Source organism: Diprion similis, chromosome 10, assembly GCF_021155765.1.
Source record: "Diprion similis isolate iyDipSimi1 chromosome 10, iyDipSimi1.1, whole genome shotgun sequence".
In the NCBI taxonomy this organism is placed as follows: domain Eukaryota; kingdom Metazoa; phylum Arthropoda; class Insecta; order Hymenoptera; family Diprionidae; genus Diprion; species Diprion similis.
The window spans coordinates 17,778,967-17,803,067 of NC_060114.1; the positions used below are offsets into that span (position 1 = coordinate 17,778,967).

Below are 24,101 nucleotides of genomic sequence, written 5' to 3' on the forward strand. Positions count from 1 at the left end.
ATCATACTATTGCTTCTACGTTCATATTAGTAAATATACGAGTTTTATTGTACTCAACTGATTATATGCGATTTGACAATCGTTATCAGAATTACATAACCGAAGATACATGTATGTATAATATTGCAAACAATTTACGTTCTAACCTGATTTCGTTGACGGAAGAATATATTCTTAGGTTAAGGGTTGTTTGCAAGGTAGGAATATAAATTTCTTACGTTGGCTTAAAGCATTTTACTATATTTAAAATTGCCGATGAGGCTAAGCCCTAATCGATTTCCACATTATCGTATATACCTCCAAATATTGAAGTCCACGTATCTCAAACCACCCAAAAAAGAACATTCTGTACGCAATTCTGAACAAAAACGCACTAATGCATTATCATTTGTTGCAGACGTAAAGGAATGGCATTTTTTTGCATTTGAAATACGTGGACATCGATATTTGGAAATATATACGTCAATGTCGAAATCGACCAGGAAACCCCTTTAAGTGTTTTCTAAATCTTTTAAAATTTTATATTCTCAGTCTGTTGGATAGATATTAAACTTACCAAAAATATGATCGCAGCTAGCCAATAATACTATGAAGATTCATTTAATCAAAAGCTATGATTCGATCGTTCATCCTGCCTCTTCCATCTCTATATCAATTCACTTGCAACAGGTAACAGCGAATGACAATCATTAATGTTATATAAACAATGCTGCAAACCATTTGTTCAAAATTTCAAATTTTTTCTATCAATCCTTAAAATAGTAACTACCATAGTAACTGCTGTTAAAACTGTTCTAATATTATGTTTTTTTTATCAGTAGAATATTTGTGGCAATTCGCACGTTATCCACAATGTCCACACGATTAGTAGCCGTTTGTCAAATGACGTCGACTGGAGATAGAGAAAAAAATTTTGAGATCGTATCGCGCCTCGTATCTCAAGCTAAAGGAAACAACGCCTGTGTAAGAACTGTTCGCTCACTTCACTCATTTATTTACTCAATGCAGAAAGTTCGAAACATTACACTTCGGTAGAGAATAATATCTAAACTCACTTGGAAATACCGAAGAGCAAAAATGTAAAACATTCTTGTAAACTTTGACAGGAATTTTATGGGAAGAAAATTTCATATTCTTGATACTCACTTTTCCCAGATTGCCATGTTTCCAGAGGCATGTGATTATCTGGCCGATAATAAAAAGGACATCGTAGCGATGGCAGAGCCGCTTGACGGAGAATTGATGGGACGATACAAATGTTTGGCCCAGAACTATGACATCTGGTTATCGTTAGGAGGAGTTCATGAAAAAGTGTGTAACTAGGGCTTAACACGCATTATCTGGATTCTCTTGCTACTCAACTAAGTGGTCATTCGTTTGTTTGATCGAAATCAATTTACTTCTACCCAAGTAAAAAAAAATGAAAATTGATCAGCAATAATCGTTGATTTTAGTCCGCCGAAAATCATGACAAAATTTACAACTCGCACGTTTTAATAAACAACAGGGGTGAAACGGTCGGAGTTTATAGAAAAATACATTTATTTGATATGGATAATCCAGAGACGGGAGTCAGGTTGATGGAATCGGACTATGTGGATAGAGGTTGTGAAATTCTACCACCTGTACAGACTCCAGTTGGACTAATGGGCTTGAGTATCGTATCCTTTCGATTGATCAAAATGATTCCGATAATTTGAGTTTGCTTGGATTCCTTACAAACCGAAACACATCTACGGACACATGGAACAGTGTTACGACATGCGTTTCCCTGAGATATCTCTGAGTTTGAGGAAAATGGGGGCTCAAATACTGACGTTTCCCTCCGCTTTCACGTATCAAACGGGTGCTGCTCATTGGGAGGTGATTCTAAGGGCTAGAGCGATAGAAAGTCAATGCTACGTAATTGCAGCGGCTCAAACAGGAGCGCACAACAAGAAGCGCGTTAGCTGGGGACATGCGATGGTAATTGCAATTTTTTTACACTTCCAAACGATTCTCAAGATCACTGTATTTGGAGAACCTGCGATTTTATGTCTCTCGGTTTTGCAGATTGTCGACCCGTGGGGAACGGTCATAGCACAATGCCCGGAAAAAACGGGTATCGCCATGGCTGAAATAGACCTGGACTTGTTGGATAAGATTCGTAAAAATATGCCATGCGATAAACATAGACGTACAGATTTGTATCCTGAATTGAAGCCTTTGGAACACTTAAAATAAATAAAACCGTTTATTGAAATTGATTACCGAATTCGATTTATTGGCGTTCAAATACATTCCGTTGTAGATTTTGCAATAGAGTGCCTAGCCTCTGTGAGGGCAAAAAATGCATGTCGTGTTTCATTTTTGGACGAAGAGTGATTTAAAATGAAATAAATAAAAGAATTGGAAAAAAAAAAAATTATCAAGAAATCGACTTCATTTCACGCTTTGTACACATCATTCTTCCCATACTGTACATGATTACCTAAAACGATATATAAGAGAATTCATCTAATGAATTTACCTAAGTGCTTAATTGGTTTTGCTTTGGTGATAAATGCTTTCCGCAGATTCTGGGGTATTCTGCGGGCCCAATAGGTCAGCATCAGCTCCGTTCAGAGCCCAGTTATGCTCGCATATTTCCAAGGCTTCCCATTCCGCTTTAAAGGCAGCCTTTGGATCTGGTGGCATAGACATTGCCGCTCCAGAAACTTGGTCTTGTAAAAGTCTGGATGTGTCGGCAGCGTTGTTTTCACCTAGTACCAACGTGTAAATGGACCTGAGACCAAACACATTCAGGAAATACCAAGAGGCCGAAGAAACCCAAGCTGCATCCAGTGTCACAAGTTCAATACCACGCTGCAGCATCGGTTTGAATCGCAAAGTCAGTGGGAATGGTACTTTTGCTGTAATTAATAATCAGGATTGAGTAACGGGATAGATGGCAGAAAGTGATCAGTTCAAAAGTACAACTTTCAAATGGTACAGAAGAACGTGACAGTGATTGTACAATTTTCTGTCATAAAGTTGACCACATTTGTTACACATCTTATGTCTTGACAATAATCAAAAGGCTGTACTTTCCCAAATGTGATCCTTGTGAATTGATTGAGATTTATAATTACTTGTAACGAAGCCTGAAAACATCCAGTTAATCCAGCCTCCGATCAACACCATGGGAAGAACGTTGGTCACGTTTCCCTTCAGCATGTCGGTCATCATACTGGGATCGGTCATTGGATTCTGCGATACCGGCGCTCGTTTTTGGGTCTTGAAGTAACCAGTTTCTTCGTTGTTGAAAAAATGCCGACGCATTATGAACGCCGACTTGGGTATGTACTGCCCATTCTCTCGCAACATCCTGGAGCGGATCATCACTTGGCTGAAAATCGAAACAAGACTCTTATGCATTGTGGTCGATTCTTTTTAAGCGAGGATGCGTGGAAGTTAAAACGCCCATTGGCCGTTCAATTATTTACTCATTATAACGAATTTCAGGTCTACATGTACGAGTTGAGGTTAGGAAAGTCGACTTTGGGCTGGCTAGGTTTCTCGCTCACCTGTCTTGAACCTGATGAACTTCGACCTTCTTCTGGGACGCGAGGAGCATTGAGACATAGTGACGAACTATTCCCACTAAAAACGTTATCACTACGATGGGTAAAAATACCCAACCGCGAATATTCGAGTCAAGTAAGAGCTCAGCCATGTTGATTACTACGTAAACTCGCCTCCATACCCCGCAGTCATCATATTCTGCGCATCTTGCGGCGCGTAAAAACCGTAGTCGATTGGCAGCATGATAATCTTTTATGCCGAATATATCTTAATATGTATGTTGTGACATGCCAAATGATGTTAAAATTAAAATTCAAAAGGTTAAATTGTTGTAAAATTAATTTGTAGGGTAAAAATCTACACCCGCTACAGCCCCAGTCGTTGAAAAAAAAACAATTTTGAAATTTGAAAATCGAACGTTCTGAATACCGCCGCGTCATTTGTGTACGCTTAGTTGCCGATCAGCAGGAGCAATCAAGTTAATCAACGAGTTTACGATTGCCGCCAATAAGGCAATATACGATTTGCACCGAATGCTTTGACCAAACACGAACGTTTATCACTTAAAATACTCCTATATGTATGAAAATGATATTGCCGAAGCTGATGTAAAATAAAAAAAATAATTGAATAAAGAAATATTAAGTGTGTAGAAAAGAAGTACGATCAACAATTTAAAAGCAAAAAGTCATCTTATGATGCTTGTGTTTTGAGAGGGCGAAGAATTTATAGAAGTTCGACATTTTTTCGACAACTTTTGGTGTCGGTGTTGTCTACAGGCTCTATAACCGAGACAACACCGGCCAGAAATTAGACTCACACGCAAGCGCAGTAAACCGTTTAGAAGGAATAACAGTTGTCATATAGTAGGGCCTCATGCCATATACAACCCGTACCTTCAGCCCCGAGTATTCGACCCCCGCGTTTGAATCGATCAATTCAACGTGCCGCGGAGAACCGCAGAGCGCGAAACGACACAAGCATGTTGTTATACATACATAACGCACCGAATAGCGGCGGCTTACGAGAGAACCGCGAGAGGTAAAAAATGTAGACTTAAATTTGAACGAAACCGAAATAAAAAAACCGTTGGAAAGTTCAACGATGAGATGGATAAACCAGGAGGCCTTATACCAAGTGTTGAAACATTGAAATTTTCAATTTACGTGAGTCAATTTTATACATCATTATTATTTTGGCTGCACTTCCGAAAACGTTCAATGAGCATAATTCACTTTATCTGGAGCAATGGCGATGAGCACTGTAGTCAATTATTCACGGCCATACATGTCTGATTTTGAAATTTGAAAACGAGTTTTGTCGCTGGCATATTATGGATGACACGTTTTGCAGCATGGATGTGGGATCCTTGATCCCAGCTGGTCTGCAACCGAATCGATTAAACCTAGCGAATGTAACAGCCGGATACAACAAGATATCCGAAAATCTGAGAAAACTTGCCCCGTCGGCGATGCAATGCGCTATTTTCTGCGGCGGTTCTAGGTGCAAATATGAAAATTCGAAAGCGTGGGCTCCCGTCCATATGGCTATACAAGACATCTACTCCCACTGGTGAGCCGATTCAATCATCACCTGCAGCAGTCTTTTAATCGCTAAAATTATAGCATGTTCAATTGTAGAAATATGCCCGTGTGTACTGAAAGTCTAAAACGCATATCCTGGTCGCGCTGTCCGTTGTTTGATCGTTTTTTCGGCGATCCAGTCACAGCGAAGGATAACGCATCACATATTCAGGTGCCTGCATGAATACTGAATATCGATTGTCCGGGACTATGACACGAATTCTTAATAAGGCGTTTTCATTTCTATACAATTACACAAAACTGTATGTCAATGATTACAGCCCACATGTGTCAAACACTTGCTCTATATTTTCAGAGAAATTCAGAGTATATAGTCTGAAAAGTAACGGCGAATTAACTCACTTACTTTTCATTCGATTTGTGAAACAACTTACGCAAAGCCACATCCAATATTCAAAGAACGAAAAAAAAAAAACTTCAGGGTTCTTTTTCACGAATGCCGTCTCCGTGATCTGTTATTAGGTTCACTTCTAATTCAAGATGAAATGTTAGCTTTATAAAAGTTTTTTACTAACACTTATTCAAAGCGAAATTTAAATTTGCAGAAAATTTTCAAATTTCCGTATAATAAAATGTGGGTTCGACATATAAGTATATTAATCGTGTATAGTATAAAACGCTTATTATTATTCAAATTAATTCCACTGCAGTAAACTGGATCGATGAGATTGAAAATTCAGATTGAAACGCGTATTACACGATTAACTTCAAACTATTGAACCCGCAAACGTGAAGAGCGTTAAAACTATCCAATCACATATCGTACATTGTAAGGAGACAGTTATGCGAATCCTGACATGGCTATTCCGCTTATCGAATTTCGTCCAGGGTCACCGAGGACGTTTTGGCGATGGCACGACCGAGCACAGAGCAAATAGTGAAGAGGAAAATTGTCGCACAATTTCAGGCATGGGGGATCAAGACGATCATCAATCTCCAGACCCCCGGAGAACACGCGAGCTGCGGGGGGCCTTTGGAAGACAGCGGCTTCAGCTACGACCCGAACGTCTTTATGGCCCATGAAAGTGAGCACTTTTCACCTACAATCTAACTAGCTACTAACCAAGTGAACGCGACATGAAGTAATTACCCTTTTTTTTGCAATTTTTACTAAGGAGTTCAACGTCGTTTGAATTTGGCGGAAAAGGACTAATAAATTACTTTACGACTTTTTGTTCTGTTGAAATTTCGGATTCAGAGTGGAAAAGTTTAGTGAAAAAAATAAAAATAATAGCGTCTCATTTATCCATTTCTGTAACAAACGATAATTGCAAAATTCATATACATGCAATTTAATTTTAACAATTTTTTTCACACGTATAATACTTTTTAGCGTCATAGGTAACGAGTTACATACTACATGTCTTACTTGATCTTTGTTTTAATTAAAAAAAAAAAATTACCAAATTATTAATTCTTTCCAAAACTATTAAAACTGAAATGAAAATAAGAATATCCACGAAGATTTTCCATTCAGGATTGAGACAAAAAAATTCTCCCTATTCCAAAATACGACGTCCTTCTTGATAACGAAATGATCCGTTATAGTTTACTACTACAATTTCGCATGGAAAGACTACGGGGACGCGACCCTGGGAAAGCTCCTGGACATGGTAAAGGTCGTCGCGTTCGCCGTGCAGGAAGGCAAAGTGGCGATACATTGTCATGCTGGTGAGTAAATGAGTCGAGTGTTTGAAAATAAATAATAAAAAAAAAAAAAAAATAACAAAGAGAATGAAAATGAAAAAAAAAAAAACAACAAGTGACCGAAAGCGGAAAAAAAATTAATCACGTCGAGTGACTTACCTAATATCATAAAAGTTGTATGATAATGAGCGTAAAAAGCATCGATACAAATCTCTCCCCTTGTGTAAAAATACAGAAAAATATATACAATATGTGACGTGTGTGTACAGTGCTCGTTGAGGGTACATAGTTGCTTTTGAACGCACGCGGCGTGTTGAGATCGTTGTGATAATTATTAACGAGTAGACGGAAAAAGGTAAGGGGGTAGCAAAAAAGAGAGAAAAAAAAACAGTCTACGCACTTCACTCCACATCTGTACGATAATTGATTATTTATGTATAGGCGTACGTTGGTTTTTTGAGAGATTAAATACCACGTCACTGTTAAATTATTATGTCGTACGATTTTTTTTTTCTTTACTTGCAAAAGAATTTTTTTTTCGAAAGTTTCACGCAGGAACTGGAATGAGTATGTTTTTTTTATATGTTATATATTTAAATGGGAAAGAGTCATATGGTGGATTCGGGGTCAAGATTTTTCATATGGGAAAAATTAAAGTGAATCGAACTTGTTCCAGCATGCATGAAAATATTTCCCGAATTTAGAACAATCTAACGTACCTGTACTTGTAATAAATGCTATTCATCCACTTTAAGGATGGTACAAATATATCTCTACATTTAGCTTGAATGCTCATCAATTTATCGATTTTCCAATTATTATTATAGTGTGTATAATACATCCATCGTCTAATTTTTACTCCTGTAACTTGAATGTTAAACGTATTATGACTATTGGATAATGTCCTCATGATGTCAGAGTCTGGTTGCCGGTGCTATTTTATCACCACATAACCTAAGTTTTTAATTTTAATGGAGGCAAATCATAATTCTTGGGCTTTCAAATTACTCACGTCACATAAATTATTTAAACATAATCAATAATAACCATAATCAAAAATGATAATCATCAATAATAAACATAACGCGAAAAAACACGGTCAATGGTCAGCTGTCAGCCTGGTTGCATTAGTTTTATTTTTTTTCCACCAGATAACGCATTACAAAATGACAATCCCAATATTTATAGCTTTGTATCGTTAAAATGTTCGCAAAATATTCGAAATAGGAGTTGAACGTAGTTTTCTGTGAAATTTAAGAACCTCTTTCCTTTATTCTTCCTCATAATCCGACGATAAAAGGGTCATGAAATCAAATTTAAACTTTCCACTGTGCGGGTATTCAGTTGGAATTCACAGTAAGTTAAAAGGGGTTAATTCATGGCCAGAAAATAACTCGACTGGCATGAAAACACTAATCTACTCCTAAGCGTGGAAAAGTTGTGAGACTAATATTATCATTATATCGCAAGAGCACGATATGTTTGGTGTATATTTTTAACGTATATCACACCAACTATGTGCAAAGGACATTTTAGGGACGGATTGTGTAATTTCTCTTTATATATTATACATGGATTATATTGATCAGGTATGACTGCATTCAATATACTAAAGTGCCAATTGCTATTTCTTACCTGAAATAACGATCGCCAAAAAGATATATACCTACTCCTTAATCAGACTTCGATTAATTGCTTATTAAAAAAAATTGTTCTAATCGTGTGATACAGAAGTATGGTTTGAATTTCTTGTAAAATATTAAAAAAAAAAAAAAAAAACACACACATACACGGCTTCCACACGAAAGTTTAATGAATAATAAAACAAAATTTACCAAGAAATTGGCATTCAAATTCGTTCAACATACCGTCTAGTGGTAAAAAGTATGTCACTCCGAAAAAGTCGTATTAAATTATGAATAGTACCTTTTTTGTCGTATTTCGATCTACATATTAGGTTTGTGTAACAAAATTAAAACTAACCAGAAAGAAAGAAGTTTTCCGGGCTCTGATAGTTGAATAATGAATTTCAGGAGTATCAGTAAAAAGGAACCAGTCGGTTAGCTAAAAATAAAATGAGCCATCGCAGAGTGAAATCGACCGATTATCTCTTAGAATTTTAATGATTTTACAGTGTTTTGGAACAAAGTATCGATATCCTAGCGTTCGGTTATAATTCCAGTACATTTCGAATAGTCGATGTATACGACTAGCTCATAGTAGAAAAAGAAGTATCGATTTTGGCCAACCAATTTCCTCGAAAGAATCTATTCTCTTTACGTCTCCAGTAATATGTGTAAATAAAAATTTCCAAGTATTTTCCAGGCAAACGAAAGACGGATATCTATCAGCTTTTGCATATTACGTATCTCAATTATTCTCAGAACCTGATACCTGTAATTTAATTATTCCCCAGGTCTCGGCAGAACGGGCGTCCTAATAGCCTGTTACCTGGTCTACAGTCTTCGGGTGAGAGCAAACGACGCGATTAGATTCGTGCGACTGAAGAGGCCCAACGCAGTGCAAACAAGGGGGCAGATCCTCTGCGTCCAGGAATTCGAGCACTACGTTCTTCCACAGATGATGGTATTTGCACCTCGCGACATTTCAACGGGCAATCGATCATCGTCCAAGGCACCATGCGGCTTACGTTCTTACCTGAAAAAACAGTGCAACATTCTTCACGGCTACGATCAGCGGACTTTCAAGCACATCCCAAAAGTTTGTGCTGAGCTGAAAAGCAGATTTATAATATTTAGAACGATTGAAATGATAACAAAGCAATAATTCGTTTTTTTCTGATCGTCTTGCAGATCGTTTTCGTAATTTGCGAGCGAATACTTCAGCTCTGCGATTGTCAAGACGACAATTCACCTTCCGAAATCGAATTTTTAGTGTCCAGTGTACCTTTCACACAGAAATTCTTGTACAACAGAATTGAGAAAATGAGAACCGACGGAGGCAGCATGCAACACTCCTGCTCGTGGGCCGATTCCTTGGCAGACACTTCCTTCGATGGCTCTGGTAGGAGAAGAACTATTGAATTTTGTTAGACCGTTATATTATGCGCTCAAGTTGAGCCAGGGGTTTATTATTCGTTGAATTTTCCAAGGCTCAACGGTTTGTGGAGAAGATTCGAATCGAGACACGTCGGAGGATGTGTCAGCGATTTCTTGTTCCTCGCCGGACGCTCCGTCATGCGTTTCGGAATACTCGGGTAGGGATTTCTGATTTGTAACGATCACCTGAAACCGCAAAATGCTGTTAACACTCGTGTCAATTTCAGTCCTGGATGACAATTTCATCGATGATGTACTCGGAGATGGTATCCGTGATCAACATCTCTATGAGAACGGTTGTTACAAAGAACTGCAATCCCAGCTTGACCTGAAAGCTGCAGTGCGGAGCGAAATTCGCGACTTTGTAGGCACAGATGAAGCAGCTCAGGCTCTGCTCTTCGACTACCAGCTCTTACCAGTATCTAGAATCACACGGATACTCGAGTATCAGGTACATCGAGGATTATCAACTTTGCTTAGTCGGTTTAGTTGCAGTTTACGTAGTAGAAAGTAACGTTAGTTAACTTGCTGGGCTTCTAGACTACCAAAATTTTTTCATCCCCAAATCGACCTACGGCGCATTCTGTCTGCGCACATTTCAAATGTCCCGCCTTTGCGCATACGCGGTAGGTCGATTTCAGGGTAGAAATATTTTGAATGTTTAAAAGTCCTGCACCCTATCCACTCATTTCGAAAACAAATTTAACGTCTAATTGTAAAGATGTTAGACTTTGTGGTAATTGTAGTGTATCCTTGAGCCGAGCCGAATGTTTTCAGCATGATATTGAAAACTTCAAATTTATAACCAAAAATCCTTGAAAATTTTATTTTCTTCCTCAATAATATACGTGTTATACACACGTCTGGTTGATTTTCATGGGCTAAGTTCACGGTCATTAGAATTCAATTAAATGTCAAATTATACTCCAGCTATTCTAGCTGTAATTTTCTTAGGCGTGAAAAAACATTTAATATCCAAAGATCTCCGAAAACCAGTATCGAATTGAAATAAAATTTCAAATGCGTCCAACAACGGCTATTTTTATTTTAAGCCTAAGTTCAAAATGGCCTGACAAATACTGTGGAAAACAATGTTATCCGCAATAATGCGAACCTAGAATTGTCGCACTTTATTCCACGCCAAACATTTTTATTTTTGTATCAACTATGTGATAAATACCTTTGCATTTCCGCGAATTGATCCCGTGGAAGTATTGAAGCAAGGATTAATGGTTTAAAACTAAACTTACAGATCGATCTGAATAACAGACAAACTGCGTGGCAGAGACTCGAGCTTGAAACGGACCTTCACGTTCTATCCGCTCTTCTTTACGACTGGTTGGAAAATTTGAAATACCCGGTCCTCGACAAAGACGATTTGAGCTTGATAGTTGTGTGGGGTTCGAACGTAGAAAAGTGTCTCGAAAAGTTGGATATCTGCGATGGATACTTGATGGAGTATCTGTTGAGGTTTATCTTGAGACTGAGACCCTTGTCTTTAGAGGGACAAACTCTTTTGATCAAGAGGCTGATGGCTGCTCTGACGCAGCAGGCCGTCCGAATAAATCAGACGTTGCTTCCGTCAGGTGAGTTTCAAAAGATATTATAACGCGTTCAAGTATTATTCGAGTGTAACAGAAAATTGCATACATTTCTTTTGTTTTCAGGAACAGAATTCGATAAACTGCGCGGAGGTACTTGCGGAAAATTGAATGACTTTTTGGTCGGGATGATGAGTTTTATTATGGAGATTAATACTGTGGACATTGATCGTTCTGTGTCGTCGTTTTGTTGGTCAACAACAAACCTTCCACAGGAGAATGATCAAGAAGAAGATAACGAGGACGTTGTACAGTCTGCGTAGAAAAAAAAGGTTAAGACATCGATCTGTTGCCGGTTATTTTTCTCAAGTATGTAATAAAAAATCAAAACGCCATTTAGTACAAATTAAGCATACCATTAGAACATAAGAAACCTATTTTACATGCGTAGTCGTAACTTGTAAGCTTTGAACTATTTCTTCGAAACTGATTGAATATAGAATCTTTCAACACATTTTATTCTATTGAGTTATATCGTGTGTCCATGAGGAAAGTGCCCACCGTTAGCTGCGGGCATCTAGGGACATTTTCTGACAGTCGCAATTGGTATTGCGTTGGCTGCTCAATCAGCCGGTATCTGTCGGCCAATAAAATTCGAACGACTTGACGCACGCGCATAAGGTGCGCACTTTCTACGTGGACAGACGGTATATCAAGTGTAATGTATATAAGATAAGAAAGAAAAAACATGAATACGGAATATTTTTTGATTAGAAAATACGGAGTATTTTTGGAATTAAGAAAGTTCAAATTTCTAGAGATGTATCTTTTGGTAATTACTGTACCATAATATAAATTGCGCTCCAAACTAATAAATCTTGGATGTTCATTCATCAAGAACAAGATGTGTAAGCCTGTAAAAATGAAAAAAATTCGTGAAACAGATGTAAGACTTGATCGGCTCCTAAAACTTGGCAAAAGTGTGAAAATCTTAATACAGTTTCATGCCATATAAAATTTCACACTAGCACTTTGGTCTAAAAATCAATCGGCAATCGTCAAAGTGAATAATAAACATTAACTAATAGATAGAAACCAGAGTATTTTTTCCAACCTACCCTTACAACTGTAGACCATCGATTGTACATGATAGTAAGATTACATGAGGAATGAAGAGCTGTCAATGAAAAAATCACATTTGACAAAAGCATTTGTATAAGTAATTTTTCGACTACAACTAATTATTCGCCACAGCGATTATTAGAAGAAACGGATTTCAATCGAAATTTCAAATGTATAAGTAGCTAATTTATTGTTACATTATTTGAGTTATAAATATTCATTATTGATTCACTGGTTTTAATACCCCGTCTGCCTATCGCATCAACTATTTCACAATAATTATCGCATTATATTTTCAGACTTAAATAGTACGACAAGTGGTATTTTATTGAGAATGGATCCTATTCTGCATGTCATCCTATATTCTGTACATAATATAACGTTGCAAGTAAGTCTGCAATGTGTTAGCTACCACATATCACATTATTTATTTTTTATAAAATTTTTGCCACTTTGTAGTCACAAGAAAAGACATCGTCTCTTTGATGAAAATATTAATGATTAATTTTATTTTTATATCAATACTACTTGTTCAATACAATTTTCATTATAATTCTTTATGCTTTAGCCGTGCAGAATAGGGTAAATATTACAACGAATTTGCTGCCGTTTGATTTTCATTATCAAATATCAATATCCACAACCAAATGTCATTATTTTCCAGAATTAACATTATAAAATTAGTATTTGGGAAGAAAAAAAATAATGTTAATACTAATAAACGAGACAAAGATGCATAGCTGTATAAATACAATGATCAAACAATATATAATTAAACAATAAATACAATTTGTTCGTCACATGGCTGACGACGAGAGTTAAACTAAAATTAAAAAAATAACTAATAAAAGTCGGACAAAGTATTGGAATCTAAGTAAAGAAATGTTTAAAAATAATATTTATTAAGCAACAGGTTAATGCAATGTGCGAGTTTTCAGATTCCATTAATTTGTCAGTCAAGGCTTTCTTACTTTTATTTAACAATAATATTTATAGTATAATTGTGTTTGGCTCATTTAATGTGTGTGTGCGAGCTAAAGGTGTACGTAATTTTGTCCGTCGGATACAGTTTTCAATAACAACTATAAATCAGCTGTAGGAAATGGTCAATAAACTAGGAAATGGTCAATAAACGAGGGCATGTGCAAAATGTTGAAATACGTAGTTGATTTTTTTGAAAATTTGGATAAACAAAGTGAATTTGTTTTTTATACTCGTTTAATTAATGGACATTGTAAGGTAAAATTTGCTGAACCACGCAATCAAAAAATTTTGTTATTTTCTTTTACAAATAGAACGAATTAACGGTAGCATGATTGTATTTATTTGTTTTGTCAATCAATCTATAATTTCTTTTCGTCCTCGTTTTTTCTCGCGCAGTTCTGTAGACTCAAAACAGTTCAGAAATTGACTATACCGAAACGTTTTATTCAACTCTGTTACCTTTAGCACATGCATTGACGTTAATTTTCTTTATAAATTATAATTCTAACGACCTTCTGCATTAATTTGTGATTTTCTGTCGAGTATAACGGAGGTGTGATCCACGATGATCAACAGATGCAGAACGACCAGTGCAATAGGAATTACGAGAGATTATTTATTTATAAATAGACTCTAGCTACAATAATAATTATTAATTATTCTTATTATTAATTTTATTAGTGTCCTCATTAATTATACTATACATATCTAAATCGGCATCAACGACAAAGTGAAATTATTATTGCTTTTATCTGACGTTTTTGAAAGTTTGGTAAGCAATTTTTTTTCCATTCATTCGTTAGAAAATTATATTCATTTACCTTAAAGCTTGTACTTGCCTTTCAGTACATTTCATCGTGAAAGAAGACGTAAAAAGGAAGAGCAGGTATTACAGTATGGATGTATTGGAAAATGTCCTCATGACGTCAGAGCCTGGTTGTCGGCGCCATTTTGTCACCACATAACCAAAGTTTTTCATTTTAATGGAGGCAAATCGAAATTCGTGGGTTCTCAAATTACTCATGTAACATAAATTAATGAAACATAGTCAATAAAATAACAGTTCTATTCGACCGCGAAAAAACACGGTCAATGGTCAACTGTCAGCCTGGTTGCATTAGTTTAATTTTTTCCCACCAGATGACGCATTGCATAGTGACAATCCCAATATCGAGTGACATAGGTAAGCGTTAAGTAAGATTTGCACTGGTTGATCTGTAGCCGTTGAATTTTTGTTTGTTTATCTTTCCGCACATAGATATATATATATATATAAATGTCTACCTTAGACCTGAGGATATATATATACACATATATATATATATATATATATATATATATATATATATATATATTTTTTTTTTGTTCATTTTTTTTTACATATGCATATATATATATGTAAACGTGTGTTGATGTATATAGATATTTGTTTACATTTACAATGTACATATAATCTAAGGCTAGATATCCAATCACAAGAGTTTGGCAGTCGTGAAATCAGACTCTGACAACACACAGACGACTTCCATAGCTTTCAGGTTTCATATAAAAGATAAACTGATGGCAGAAATTGTTTATGCAAAAATAAATGTACACATGGCTTGATATGGCTTCGAGAAACAAAAATAAAGAAATTAGTGTGAATAAAAATAAAGAATTGTTTTAATTTTTAATGAAAGCATTATTCAATTGGATACAATGCGATTACGTCATAACTTAGTAACTGGTAATAATGATAATGTAATAATAAATGTGAAAAGTCAGAAAGTTCGTGTGTTGTTCAGATACAGATAACAATAAGTATTATATTGTATATGTATAAGTAAAGGGAAATTTATTTCATTTCACTGGAAATAGTTGTGAAAATGATAGGAAAAAAATTATATGAAACAGATTGGCAATCATGTCGTTCAGCGATTAGATGAAATGTGACAAATTCCCCCCTATATGTAGTTAGAAAATATATCTAACGTTTAGTTTTTTTATTTTTAATTCTTCATCGATTACACGATGAGAATTGATGATTTTTGTTTAATATATATAATTTCCTATTATTTTATTTCCTATTATTTTGTTCAATTTTTTGCTTTGTTTTGAATATTGTGCCGAAATTGCGATAACGTCGCTAGTGTTTAATATCAATATTCCCAGCCACCCCCGGCAGTTGGAGTTTCCTAAAAAATTCATTTTGATTGCCACTGATTTGATATGGGTATTATTAAATAAGTTTTTTCAAAATTATTTCTGTTCATATAAAACAACAACAACAAGAAGAGCAGCAACAACGACAACAACAACAACAACAATAGCAGTGTCGTTATGTCAACAGAGGTTACAAACAACAATTAAAGCGTGTAATTTGGAAAGGCGAGACATTGATTTTCAATAGATAGACAGATGAAAGTATTACAGACAGAGGGAAGAAAGGAAAGAATGAATTTACACAGGAGAAAAAGTATTAATGAATTGATATATACCGGAAATCTTTTACTTTCAAATGAAAAACGTCTGTAATTTCTTTCAGTCACACATTTTTCAACTCAATAGTTTTGCCCTGAATTTTGTTACTCGGGGGTTTTTGCGGTCGCTGCTCACGAATCTGAAGTTAGAATTTGATAGTTTCCAAATCCAAGATGGCGGATGCAATATGGCGAATGTAAAATCGCAAAAAACTATCAAAATTCGCTGATTCTAGCCGAAACTTGTTACTCGGGGTTTTTTTGGGTTACACGATGTAACAAAGATCATTCAAAGTTGTAAATAAACTGTGATAAAGCTAGGAAGTAGAAATTTTTGAGGTTAGACGCTGGCATCCGATTGTGACTGAACGATTCAAATACCAGACATCCGCATATGTGTAACTGCCGTGATCATATATGTAATATATGGCCGTGATTGGCCTGAGCTGCTCTTTACGTTCATAGCTATAATCACGGTCTTACATACAGGTCTGGGAACTCTAGTGGTGGGGGAGGTACGCTTACGCTGCAGTTTTTGTTTTTCAACGCTACCGCTAGTTGGCACCAATGGTAAAGTAATGTTCGCAAACATAACCTTAAATTTCTCAAACTTTGCAAATACCGTGGTCCAAATGTACGTGAAAATAGTGAAAATCGCATAAATCATACATCGTTATATATTTTTAAGAATATCGTGTGCCATTATCACTTCGTCATCGCACACCACTTTTTGTTTGAGAAATTTGAGGTTATGTTTGCGAACATTACTTTACCATTAGTGCCAACTAGCGGTAGCGCTGAAAAACAAAAACTGCAGCGTAAGCGTACTTCCCCCACCACGGAAATTTCGACGAGTCCCCAGACCTGTATGTAAAACCGTGGCTATAATATCACCTACATATACAAGAATATTGAATTTCTTCTTTTTCTTTACTAACAACGAGAGACATAAGTGTATAATATATAATAATATGTAGCTGCTACAAAATACTTGTCAAAAAGTTATAGTCAGTCTGTTTCAGTTTGGAGAAATTGTGGAAAATTTTGACATCGTATGGTCCAAGTAGTACCATAGAAATACACGCATAGGAAAAGATCAATCCGCGTATTCTTACAGTGTAGAACTTGTATGGTTAATTACTGGATTACCAAAAACAAGAAAACAAAAATGTAGAAAATCATGTTTTTCGAATTCTTCATCTAACTAACAATTGATGTATAAGAGTTGAGAGATCATGATCAATAATTTCCTTTTTTTTTCTTGTAAACCTTACAGTAACAATCACTTCTAAATTCCTAATACCATTTTAAAGTAGCATCATTCAAAGTTGTTTAAACAGAGAACTGCTTCTCCTATCTGCAAGACCTTATTTTTTTCTTAATCTCAATGTTTCACAACGAGATAATTTACCCCTGGGTAAATGTACAAATTATATATACAATAAATAATAAATGTTCAACGAATATGTTGATTATTATAACCAAAATAACATCGTATTACGAGGACATAAATTTAAAACCCAAAAATCATTTGAAAGAAAGAAGAAAAAGAGTAGAAGTGAAATTAAGGTGACAAAACGTTAAATAACGACTCTACATTAGAGACTATATATAGTACAAAGCATTTTGGAAGAAACTTAAAATGTATTGAGCAAAAATATTTAGTGGTTTTAAAAAACGGTCGCTACGCATTATTAATTCCACGATTTTAACTAACTGCGATAAAAACTTATGGCTATTAAAAGTTAGTTATCAATAATATTATCATCATTATTGTTATATATTGTTAAAAGTACGGCACATAGAAGAATATTGTTGGTTTTTTTTTTGTTATTTTTTTTTTTTTTTTTTGTTTTTCTGTTTGTTGTTTCGTTTTTTCCTGTAACTACACCACAGTGCATAATCACAAGTATATGTGATACACGGTATAGTTATACAAGTTGTATAACTATACCGTGTATAGTTAGTACACAAATTTTATTAATAAATATTATTTTACTTGTTTTCCAATGTTTCGTCCCTTGTTTTGCTTTATTTTTATCGCTTTTTTTTTCTTTTTCCTTACGTATGCGTTTTTAATAGCACATCTGGCACATGGTTATCCCTACAGTGAGATTTGACAAGAAGAATTTGACTACTATTTACCTAATATCAATTCAATGAATCTATCTCTAATCGCTTGGAACGTGGGGGGGGGGGGGGGGGGGGGGGGGCAACCTTTCTTTTTCAATAAATAAATGATGGAAAAAAAAATAAAACAAAAATAAATGCAATTCTGTACGAATATAACACGTAATTACTTGACGAATTATTTTAAGAATTGACCAGTACAAAGGATGTAGGGTGTGCGCTTCGTTCTGTTGTATGTATAACCGGACAATGAAAAAACCCATAAACCGATCGATCAGCAGATATAATAAATTCTAAAATAAAATATAACAACATAATAGCTATTCAGTCTAGACGGAGATGCGATTCGGTTCTCGAAATACTGCGAATATCTTCTTAATTTTTTTTTTATCTTTTTTTTTTTTTTAAATAGCTAACAACTACACAAAAGGAAGTCAGTTCCTCATTGATGCCTGCTAATCATCATGGAAACAACGGGATTTGTAGCTTTCAAAACAGACACAGCTTTGTCGTGATCCATTTTAGTAAAGTCAACTCCGTCCACTTCTAAGATTTTATCTCCAGGTCGAAGCGTGCCTTGAGCCGGCCCATCAGGATTTACTTTTGTCACTATAATACCCTGAAGTTCAAATTTAACCAGAATAAAATTTGTCGTCGCCTGAGTCGACGGTAAAAAGTTATTTATTAATTTTTTTTTTTTTTGTTTTTGTTTATAAAGTTCTTCTCAGCTAACATTACGTTTCTTCTCAATATCTCTCGACCGTTTTACAGTGATATTGGGAAAAAAAAAAAAAAAAAATCTTCATCAGCAACAAGTACACATTGCAGGAATAGAAAAGCACGTTTGAAGATGAAAAAACAAAAATTTCTCCCACTTTACAGCCCGTTTATAGAGAAACAAACATTGGACAGTGGTTGCGATTACTTACCGTTTCAGCCCCAGTCACACCGCCAGCGATGCTAAATCCGAGACCGGGATTTTTTCTCACTTGTACTGGGAACTGAAACAGATTAATAAAAATAAGCAATATTTTTTCAGCTCCCGTCCACGGCAAGCAGTGATTAAAAGATGCAAGTATTACTTACGACGTTAGCATTTTTGTGAGGTCCGAACATCCACTTCAGTCTGGGCTTCCTTTCGGGGCTTGGCGAGTTGGTCAAAGTTGGAATTTTTGATTTAGCATTAATTGACACGTTTGCATTGTCAAATGACTTCGACGTCACCGTAAACATGCCCCGCCCAGAGATGATTGTATCATTTTGTATTTTCACAGCGCATTTATTACTAACTGGCAAATTGTCATCCAGTGTATATATTAAACTATGATTATTTTCTAAATTGTCATTTATCTTGTCCAAAGATTTCACATCGTCCTTAAGATTATTACTCGAATTACTTTTCATCGAATATTTATCCATCAACTGCTGACCAATTTCGTTCGTATTACGACTCTCCGACTCGTTTTTACCCGACGATACACCATTCTCAAACTTTTTACTATTCGCGACGAGTTTCGTACGCGAGGAAAGAGGTACTCTGTATTTTTTTCCTGTTATCGGCGACGTCGGTGTAGATGATAAACTCAATGACTTGTAACTGTCGTTAGTTTCCACAGAGTTCGTATATTTGTTGAGAGAATCGTCGTCGAAATATTTCTGTTTTAATATCGGTATCTTACTGGGCCTCAAACTTTGATCATTTTCTGACAATAGGTCAGAGCTATTTTCTTCAATTTCAACAACTGGATTGTCCACTGCGTCGACGGAAACTCTCTTCTCCATAACAGTCTTCTCTATTACATCAACTTGCATTTCCGATAATTCATTGGCGTAAATTACCGCGTTAGTATTGTCATTTTTTGAACGGTTAAAACTTTTCTCTTCAGCCGGACTGATTATTGCTTTATTATTTTGATTTACTAAGTTTAAGGGTTGATCAAATTTCAATGAACTTAACGACGAAACTTTTGAAGGCAGGATTTGTGGTTCTGTTGTAGCTGAAAGAGGAAGAATTTAGAGCAATTAGCACTGCACCTCTTATAATAATAATAATAATAACTATAACACCACTACAACTGAAAAAACTTCAACGAGCCAAAAAAAAAAAAAAAAAAAAAAACAAAATATATAAACTATGAATTACCATTATTGATTTGCTGAAAAAGCATAGCTTTCTTTGAAAATGCTGCCGCGATGTGATAAGGCGGTGGCAGCGGAGGTACGTCGTTAACTTTGAAACCGTCAATACCAAAATGATTAATGCCTTTGTCTCCGTTGATGGGAGTACTTCTATAAGGTTCGGCAAACTTTTCAGACTCAATTATTTTAGCTGTGTTGGCCTTAGAATATTCATCAGGTTTCCAAGTTGAATTAACATAATCTGCGACTGTCGGCTGCTTTATGTATTCGGAGGAAGGATTTCGAATGCATTTAGCCTCGCGAATATCGGGGCTCTTTTCTTCTGCCAAAACGATTTTGTTCGCTTCATCCGAAGATTCCTCGGAGTAAACTCGATTCGCATCCACTTCGCACGTATCATTGTTACGATAATGATTGGAGGTGTGGGAACCGTCCGGTGTGGACGGTGGGTGAAAATTCTGCAAGCAAAAAATATTTCATCATTTTGTCAGATTTCATGCTATATTTAAGGTAGTACCTAATAATAATAAACTTCGACACATTACCTTGCCTGACGGTGATTGGTGCGGCAAAGAACCAGATTTTGGAAGAATACTCAGAGATGCAGTTGCCTTGGTGACGATTGCTTCTCTGATGGTAGTTTCTGGTTCCAGATTACTCTGAAATGGAATTCTGTTCGTTCTGCAATCCTTATTTTTTACTTGGTTTAGTCGAACTTTACTTAAGTTTGATTAACGCGTTTTCACCTGTTGATTGTAGTTGGATTGATGGTGAAGGTTTCTCGCGTGCCTGGCAAGATTGCGAAGTTCCTTAGGGTAGGGAGTTGGAGCGCGATGGAGCTGCCTAGGACCTTCGGATTCCACTTCGGCTGCAAAGCATATTCTCCGCCCCGATCCTGGAACCGTTCCTGCGAGTGGCCCAACCGGTTGTTCCATTTCTGAAATGATTTTATTGGCATAAACAACTGCGCACAAATGCGAGATAATAAAAACTCTTTCAAAGTCTTATGGAGATTGGCGTTGGAATTTTCTAAATGTTAAAGATAATTGAAGACAAATATTTATGCACAATTAGCAACATTCTCTCACCATTTCATTCCTTTTCTTCCTCTTCGTCATCCACTAGCCGCACAACACGTAAAAATAGTGCAAAAATGGAGGAAAATTGATATTCTAAATATTTTTAAAGTAATGATTGATTGATTAACTCACGTTCGATATCTTGTCGTGGTTTTTGCGGTAGCATGAAGCAGCTGAGAACCATGATGTCCTCTTCGCAGTTGAATTCTTGTTGCAGGGGAACAAGGGGCTGGCTTTGATTGTCGCTGAGCCACAAGGCTTTCAAGCAATTTAAATTCAGCATTGAGACGGGTAAAAACTTTATGCAATTGTTGACTAAATTTAAAACTCTCAGCGAAGCCAAGTGACCGAGCTCTGGTGGTATCTTGGATAAATTGTTGGATCTTAACGAGAGGAGAGACAACGCCGTACAGCTGCCGATCTCGGGTGGTAAGCATCTGAGGTAATTATTATCAGCATTCAAGCAGTGGAGTTTTCTTAAAAGGCCTATCGAAGGTGGTAAGTATTCTAAAAAGTTTTTCGTCAATATCAACTCTTCCAAGCTAGACATTTGACCAATTTCATCGGGCAAAGCGTTCAGTTGATTATCATCAATTTTAAGAGTGACTACGGTCTGTAGGTAGCAGAGAGAATCCGGCAGCTGATAAATCTCGTTTGAGGAAAGATTCATTATCGATATATCACGCCACCCTTGAATTTCTGACGGCATTAGGTGTACGGCGTTCATCGTACAGTCAAAATGATTCAGCCTGACTAGCTGCTCTATGTTTGTCGGTATTCTACGTATGTCGTTACCATCTATCCAAAGTTCGGTCAGGTTTATCAAGTCCCCGACAACTTCAGGCTGTAAATAATTGGAAATCACTGATTATCTGAAAATTTCGGCTCTTTTAATAATAAAATCATTTAGAGCAATTCAAAATTTTTGCAAGTTGGGAATTTTCTGTGTGTAAAGACGCTTCTGCATTTTCCATATTGAATGAAAGTAATCCAGACTTACCAATTCGGTAAAATCATTATTCCCTATATCCAGTCTCTGCAAATTGACAAGACGACTCATACTTTTGGGTAAAGTCATCATATTGTTTTCTCTGAGCTCGAGGGTCTTGAGTGAGGACAGTCTTCCAAAATTTGCTGGTAAATACTCGATGTAAGCATCGTTTAAATACAGCTCTCGTAGCCCAACGATATGTGTGATAGCATCAGGAAATCGTTCAAACGGGTTCACGCTGATATCGATAGATCGTAAGTTTTTGCATTCCTTAATACTGTCTGGAAGCTCCTTTATTGCTGAAACACAATTTTCAAGTCATTGAGTGTTTAAATTATCCTCCCAATGCTAATATTCTCCAAATCTCCTTTGATCCTCGCTGAGCAATAAAATTCAATAAGAGACTAACTGTTTTTGCTCAAGTCCAAATGTTCCAAGTTTATTAGAGATGCTATCGCCGGCGGTAGCGTACCAACTTCGTTATCACTCAGTGACAGTACACGCAGTTCATGGCATTGAAATAATGGTCGTGGAAGGTCCTTGATCTGTAACACCGGAGAGAAATCGAGTCAAGCTATGTTTTGGCAATTTTAAAAACGTGTACACTATGTATCATCGTGTGTTTCTCTCCCTCTTTAGCTTGTGAATTGTGAGTCGAAGCTTCGAACTTACTCTGTTTGCGTCGAGAAAAAGTTTTTCCAGCGTTCTTTCGTAGATGAATACGTCCGGGGGTACGTCATAGAGGTTGCAGTGGTTTAACTGTAGTTCGCAAATATCTTCTTCCTGAGTTCTCAAGCAGGCAGCGCACTGCCACCAAGCACTACCCATTTCGTTAAAACTTCAATAAATCGCATCACGCGTTGTTGAAGTATTCACCCTTTGGTACGATCCTCTTCTATCAGGCTTCAAGGTTCTAGTCAAGAATTAAAAGTTGGATGTTCAGTGCTGCAAATAAGTAGAAATGGTAAATGAAAAACACATACCCGACGTGGTGCTAATTCTGTGAGACACAAAAATCAGGCTAGAAGCGCTTTATAGCCTCAGAATTTTTATTTATCATGAAAATGAACGAATGACAAGAATTTAAATTTTCTCGAATGCGATCTGTAGGAAAAACGAGGCGTCAATTGAAAAACTAGCTTGTTTTTCCGTAATTCAAGATTGTATAAAACGTATACAGATGACGTTATTTTTGGCACTATGAATAATTGTTTGGAGCGTATGGAAAGTGCGGTGGACCTAGCAATTCGGTTTGGATGAAGTATAATTGCTGAACAGCTAGTGGAATCAGAGTGCTACTCACACTTCTCGTTACAACATTGATATTGATTTGTAGTACAAGCTTCAGGTGTCGAATGAATGAATTGGCGTCAAACAAACCGAGCGGAACGCACACACTGTTTGATATATTGGTTAAAAAATGGATTTCAATTTATACACGTTCACATGATTCCGTGATTACATACATTTTAAGTATTAAAATTATAAGGACGGCCTCGTGTTTATCATCTCAGACCGTGCTGTAAATAATTTTTTGTATATTGCTGCATTTTAGCCTTGATATGCAAGCCCCGAGTCGCTGGCTGCCTGCATACGTACGTGCATGTGCCTATGTGTTCGCGGTGTTCGCTTAGTTTATTGTTAGTGCACAACTTCACGGCTTATACGCAGGTTCTCAACCCAGAGGCGGGGGACCAGATTTCGTTGTTTAGCTTGAAGCCGTTAGGGCTGCTGCAATCGAGCTAGAGTTCACAGTGAATATAGCTGAAAGTAGCCAGTCACGGGTGTCATTTTGAAACAAGC

The 24,101-nt window shown here is 36.4% G+C and overlaps 4 protein-coding genes across 10 annotated transcripts; 2 read left to right on the top strand and 2 right to left on the bottom strand.

Moving 5' to 3' along the window:
- The first annotated feature begins 110 nt into the window (after positions 1 to 110).
- On the top strand, positions 111 to 2,404 carry LOC124410878 (deaminated glutathione amidase). Of its 5 annotated transcripts, XM_046889572.1 has the most exons (7): positions 111 to 197; positions 532 to 669; positions 819 to 963; positions 1,156 to 1,311; positions 1,455 to 1,661; positions 1,753 to 1,965; positions 2,053 to 2,404. In XM_046889572.1, the coding sequence occupies exons 2-7, from the start codon at positions 614 to 616 to the stop codon at positions 2,221 to 2,223; spliced, it is 948 nt and encodes a 315-aa protein (XP_046745528.1). In that variant the 5' UTR covers positions 111 to 197; positions 532 to 613; the 3' UTR covers positions 2,224 to 2,404. The 5 variants fall into 5 exon arrangements, with proteins under 5 accessions (XP_046745528.1, XP_046745530.1, XP_046745531.1 ...); XM_046889574.1 differs by lacking the exon at positions 532 to 669 and having other exon boundaries at positions 148 to 197; XM_046889575.1 differs by lacking the exon at positions 532 to 669 and having other exon boundaries at positions 170 to 197; positions 822 to 963.
- LOC124410882 (ER membrane protein complex subunit 3) lies at positions 2,237 to 3,711 on the bottom strand. Its single transcript, XM_046889580.1, has 3 exons — positions 3,546 to 3,711; positions 3,111 to 3,367; positions 2,237 to 2,891 (listed from the first exon to the last, which is right to left on the bottom strand). Exons 1-3 carry the CDS (start codon positions 3,692 to 3,694, stop codon positions 2,518 to 2,520), a joined length of 780 nt encoding a protein of 259 aa, XP_046745536.1. The 5' UTR covers positions 3,695 to 3,711; the 3' UTR covers positions 2,237 to 2,517.
- Positions 3,712 to 4,454: 743 nt separating this feature from the next.
- Positions 4,455 to 11,825, top strand: LOC124410872 (protein tyrosine phosphatase domain-containing protein 1-like). The gene is made up of 10 exons (XM_046889561.1): positions 4,455 to 4,709; positions 4,897 to 5,115; positions 5,976 to 6,172; positions 6,696 to 6,818; positions 9,211 to 9,515; positions 9,608 to 9,818; positions 9,907 to 10,011; positions 10,081 to 10,304; positions 11,106 to 11,439; positions 11,521 to 11,825. Exons 2-10 carry the CDS (start codon positions 4,898 to 4,900, stop codon positions 11,715 to 11,717), a joined length of 1,914 nt encoding a protein of 637 aa, XP_046745517.1. The 5' UTR covers positions 4,455 to 4,709; position 4,897; the 3' UTR covers positions 11,718 to 11,825.
- A 3,714-nt stretch (positions 11,826 to 15,539) lies between these two features.
- Positions 15,540 to 23,909, bottom strand: LOC124410869 (protein lap1). Of its 3 annotated transcripts, none has more exons than XM_046889557.1 (11): positions 23,602 to 23,909; positions 22,971 to 23,243; positions 22,708 to 22,843; positions 22,308 to 22,597; positions 21,440 to 22,151; positions 20,975 to 21,165; positions 20,774 to 20,887; positions 20,233 to 20,686; positions 19,176 to 20,086; positions 19,019 to 19,090; positions 15,540 to 15,674 (listed from the first exon to the last, which is right to left on the bottom strand). In XM_046889557.1, the coding sequence occupies exons 2-11, from the start codon at positions 23,124 to 23,126 to the stop codon at positions 15,639 to 15,641; spliced, it is 3,072 nt and encodes a 1,023-aa protein (XP_046745513.1). In that variant the 5' UTR covers positions 23,127 to 23,243; positions 23,602 to 23,909; the 3' UTR covers positions 15,540 to 15,638. The 3 variants fall into 3 exon arrangements, with proteins under 3 accessions (XP_046745513.1, XP_046745512.1, XP_046745510.1); XM_046889556.1 differs by lacking the exon at positions 15,540 to 15,674 and adding an exon at positions 18,259 to 18,708 and having other exon boundaries at positions 22,971 to 23,211; XM_046889554.1 differs by lacking the exon at positions 15,540 to 15,674 and adding an exon at positions 18,259 to 18,708.
- Positions 23,910 to 24,101: the final 192 nt, after the last annotated feature.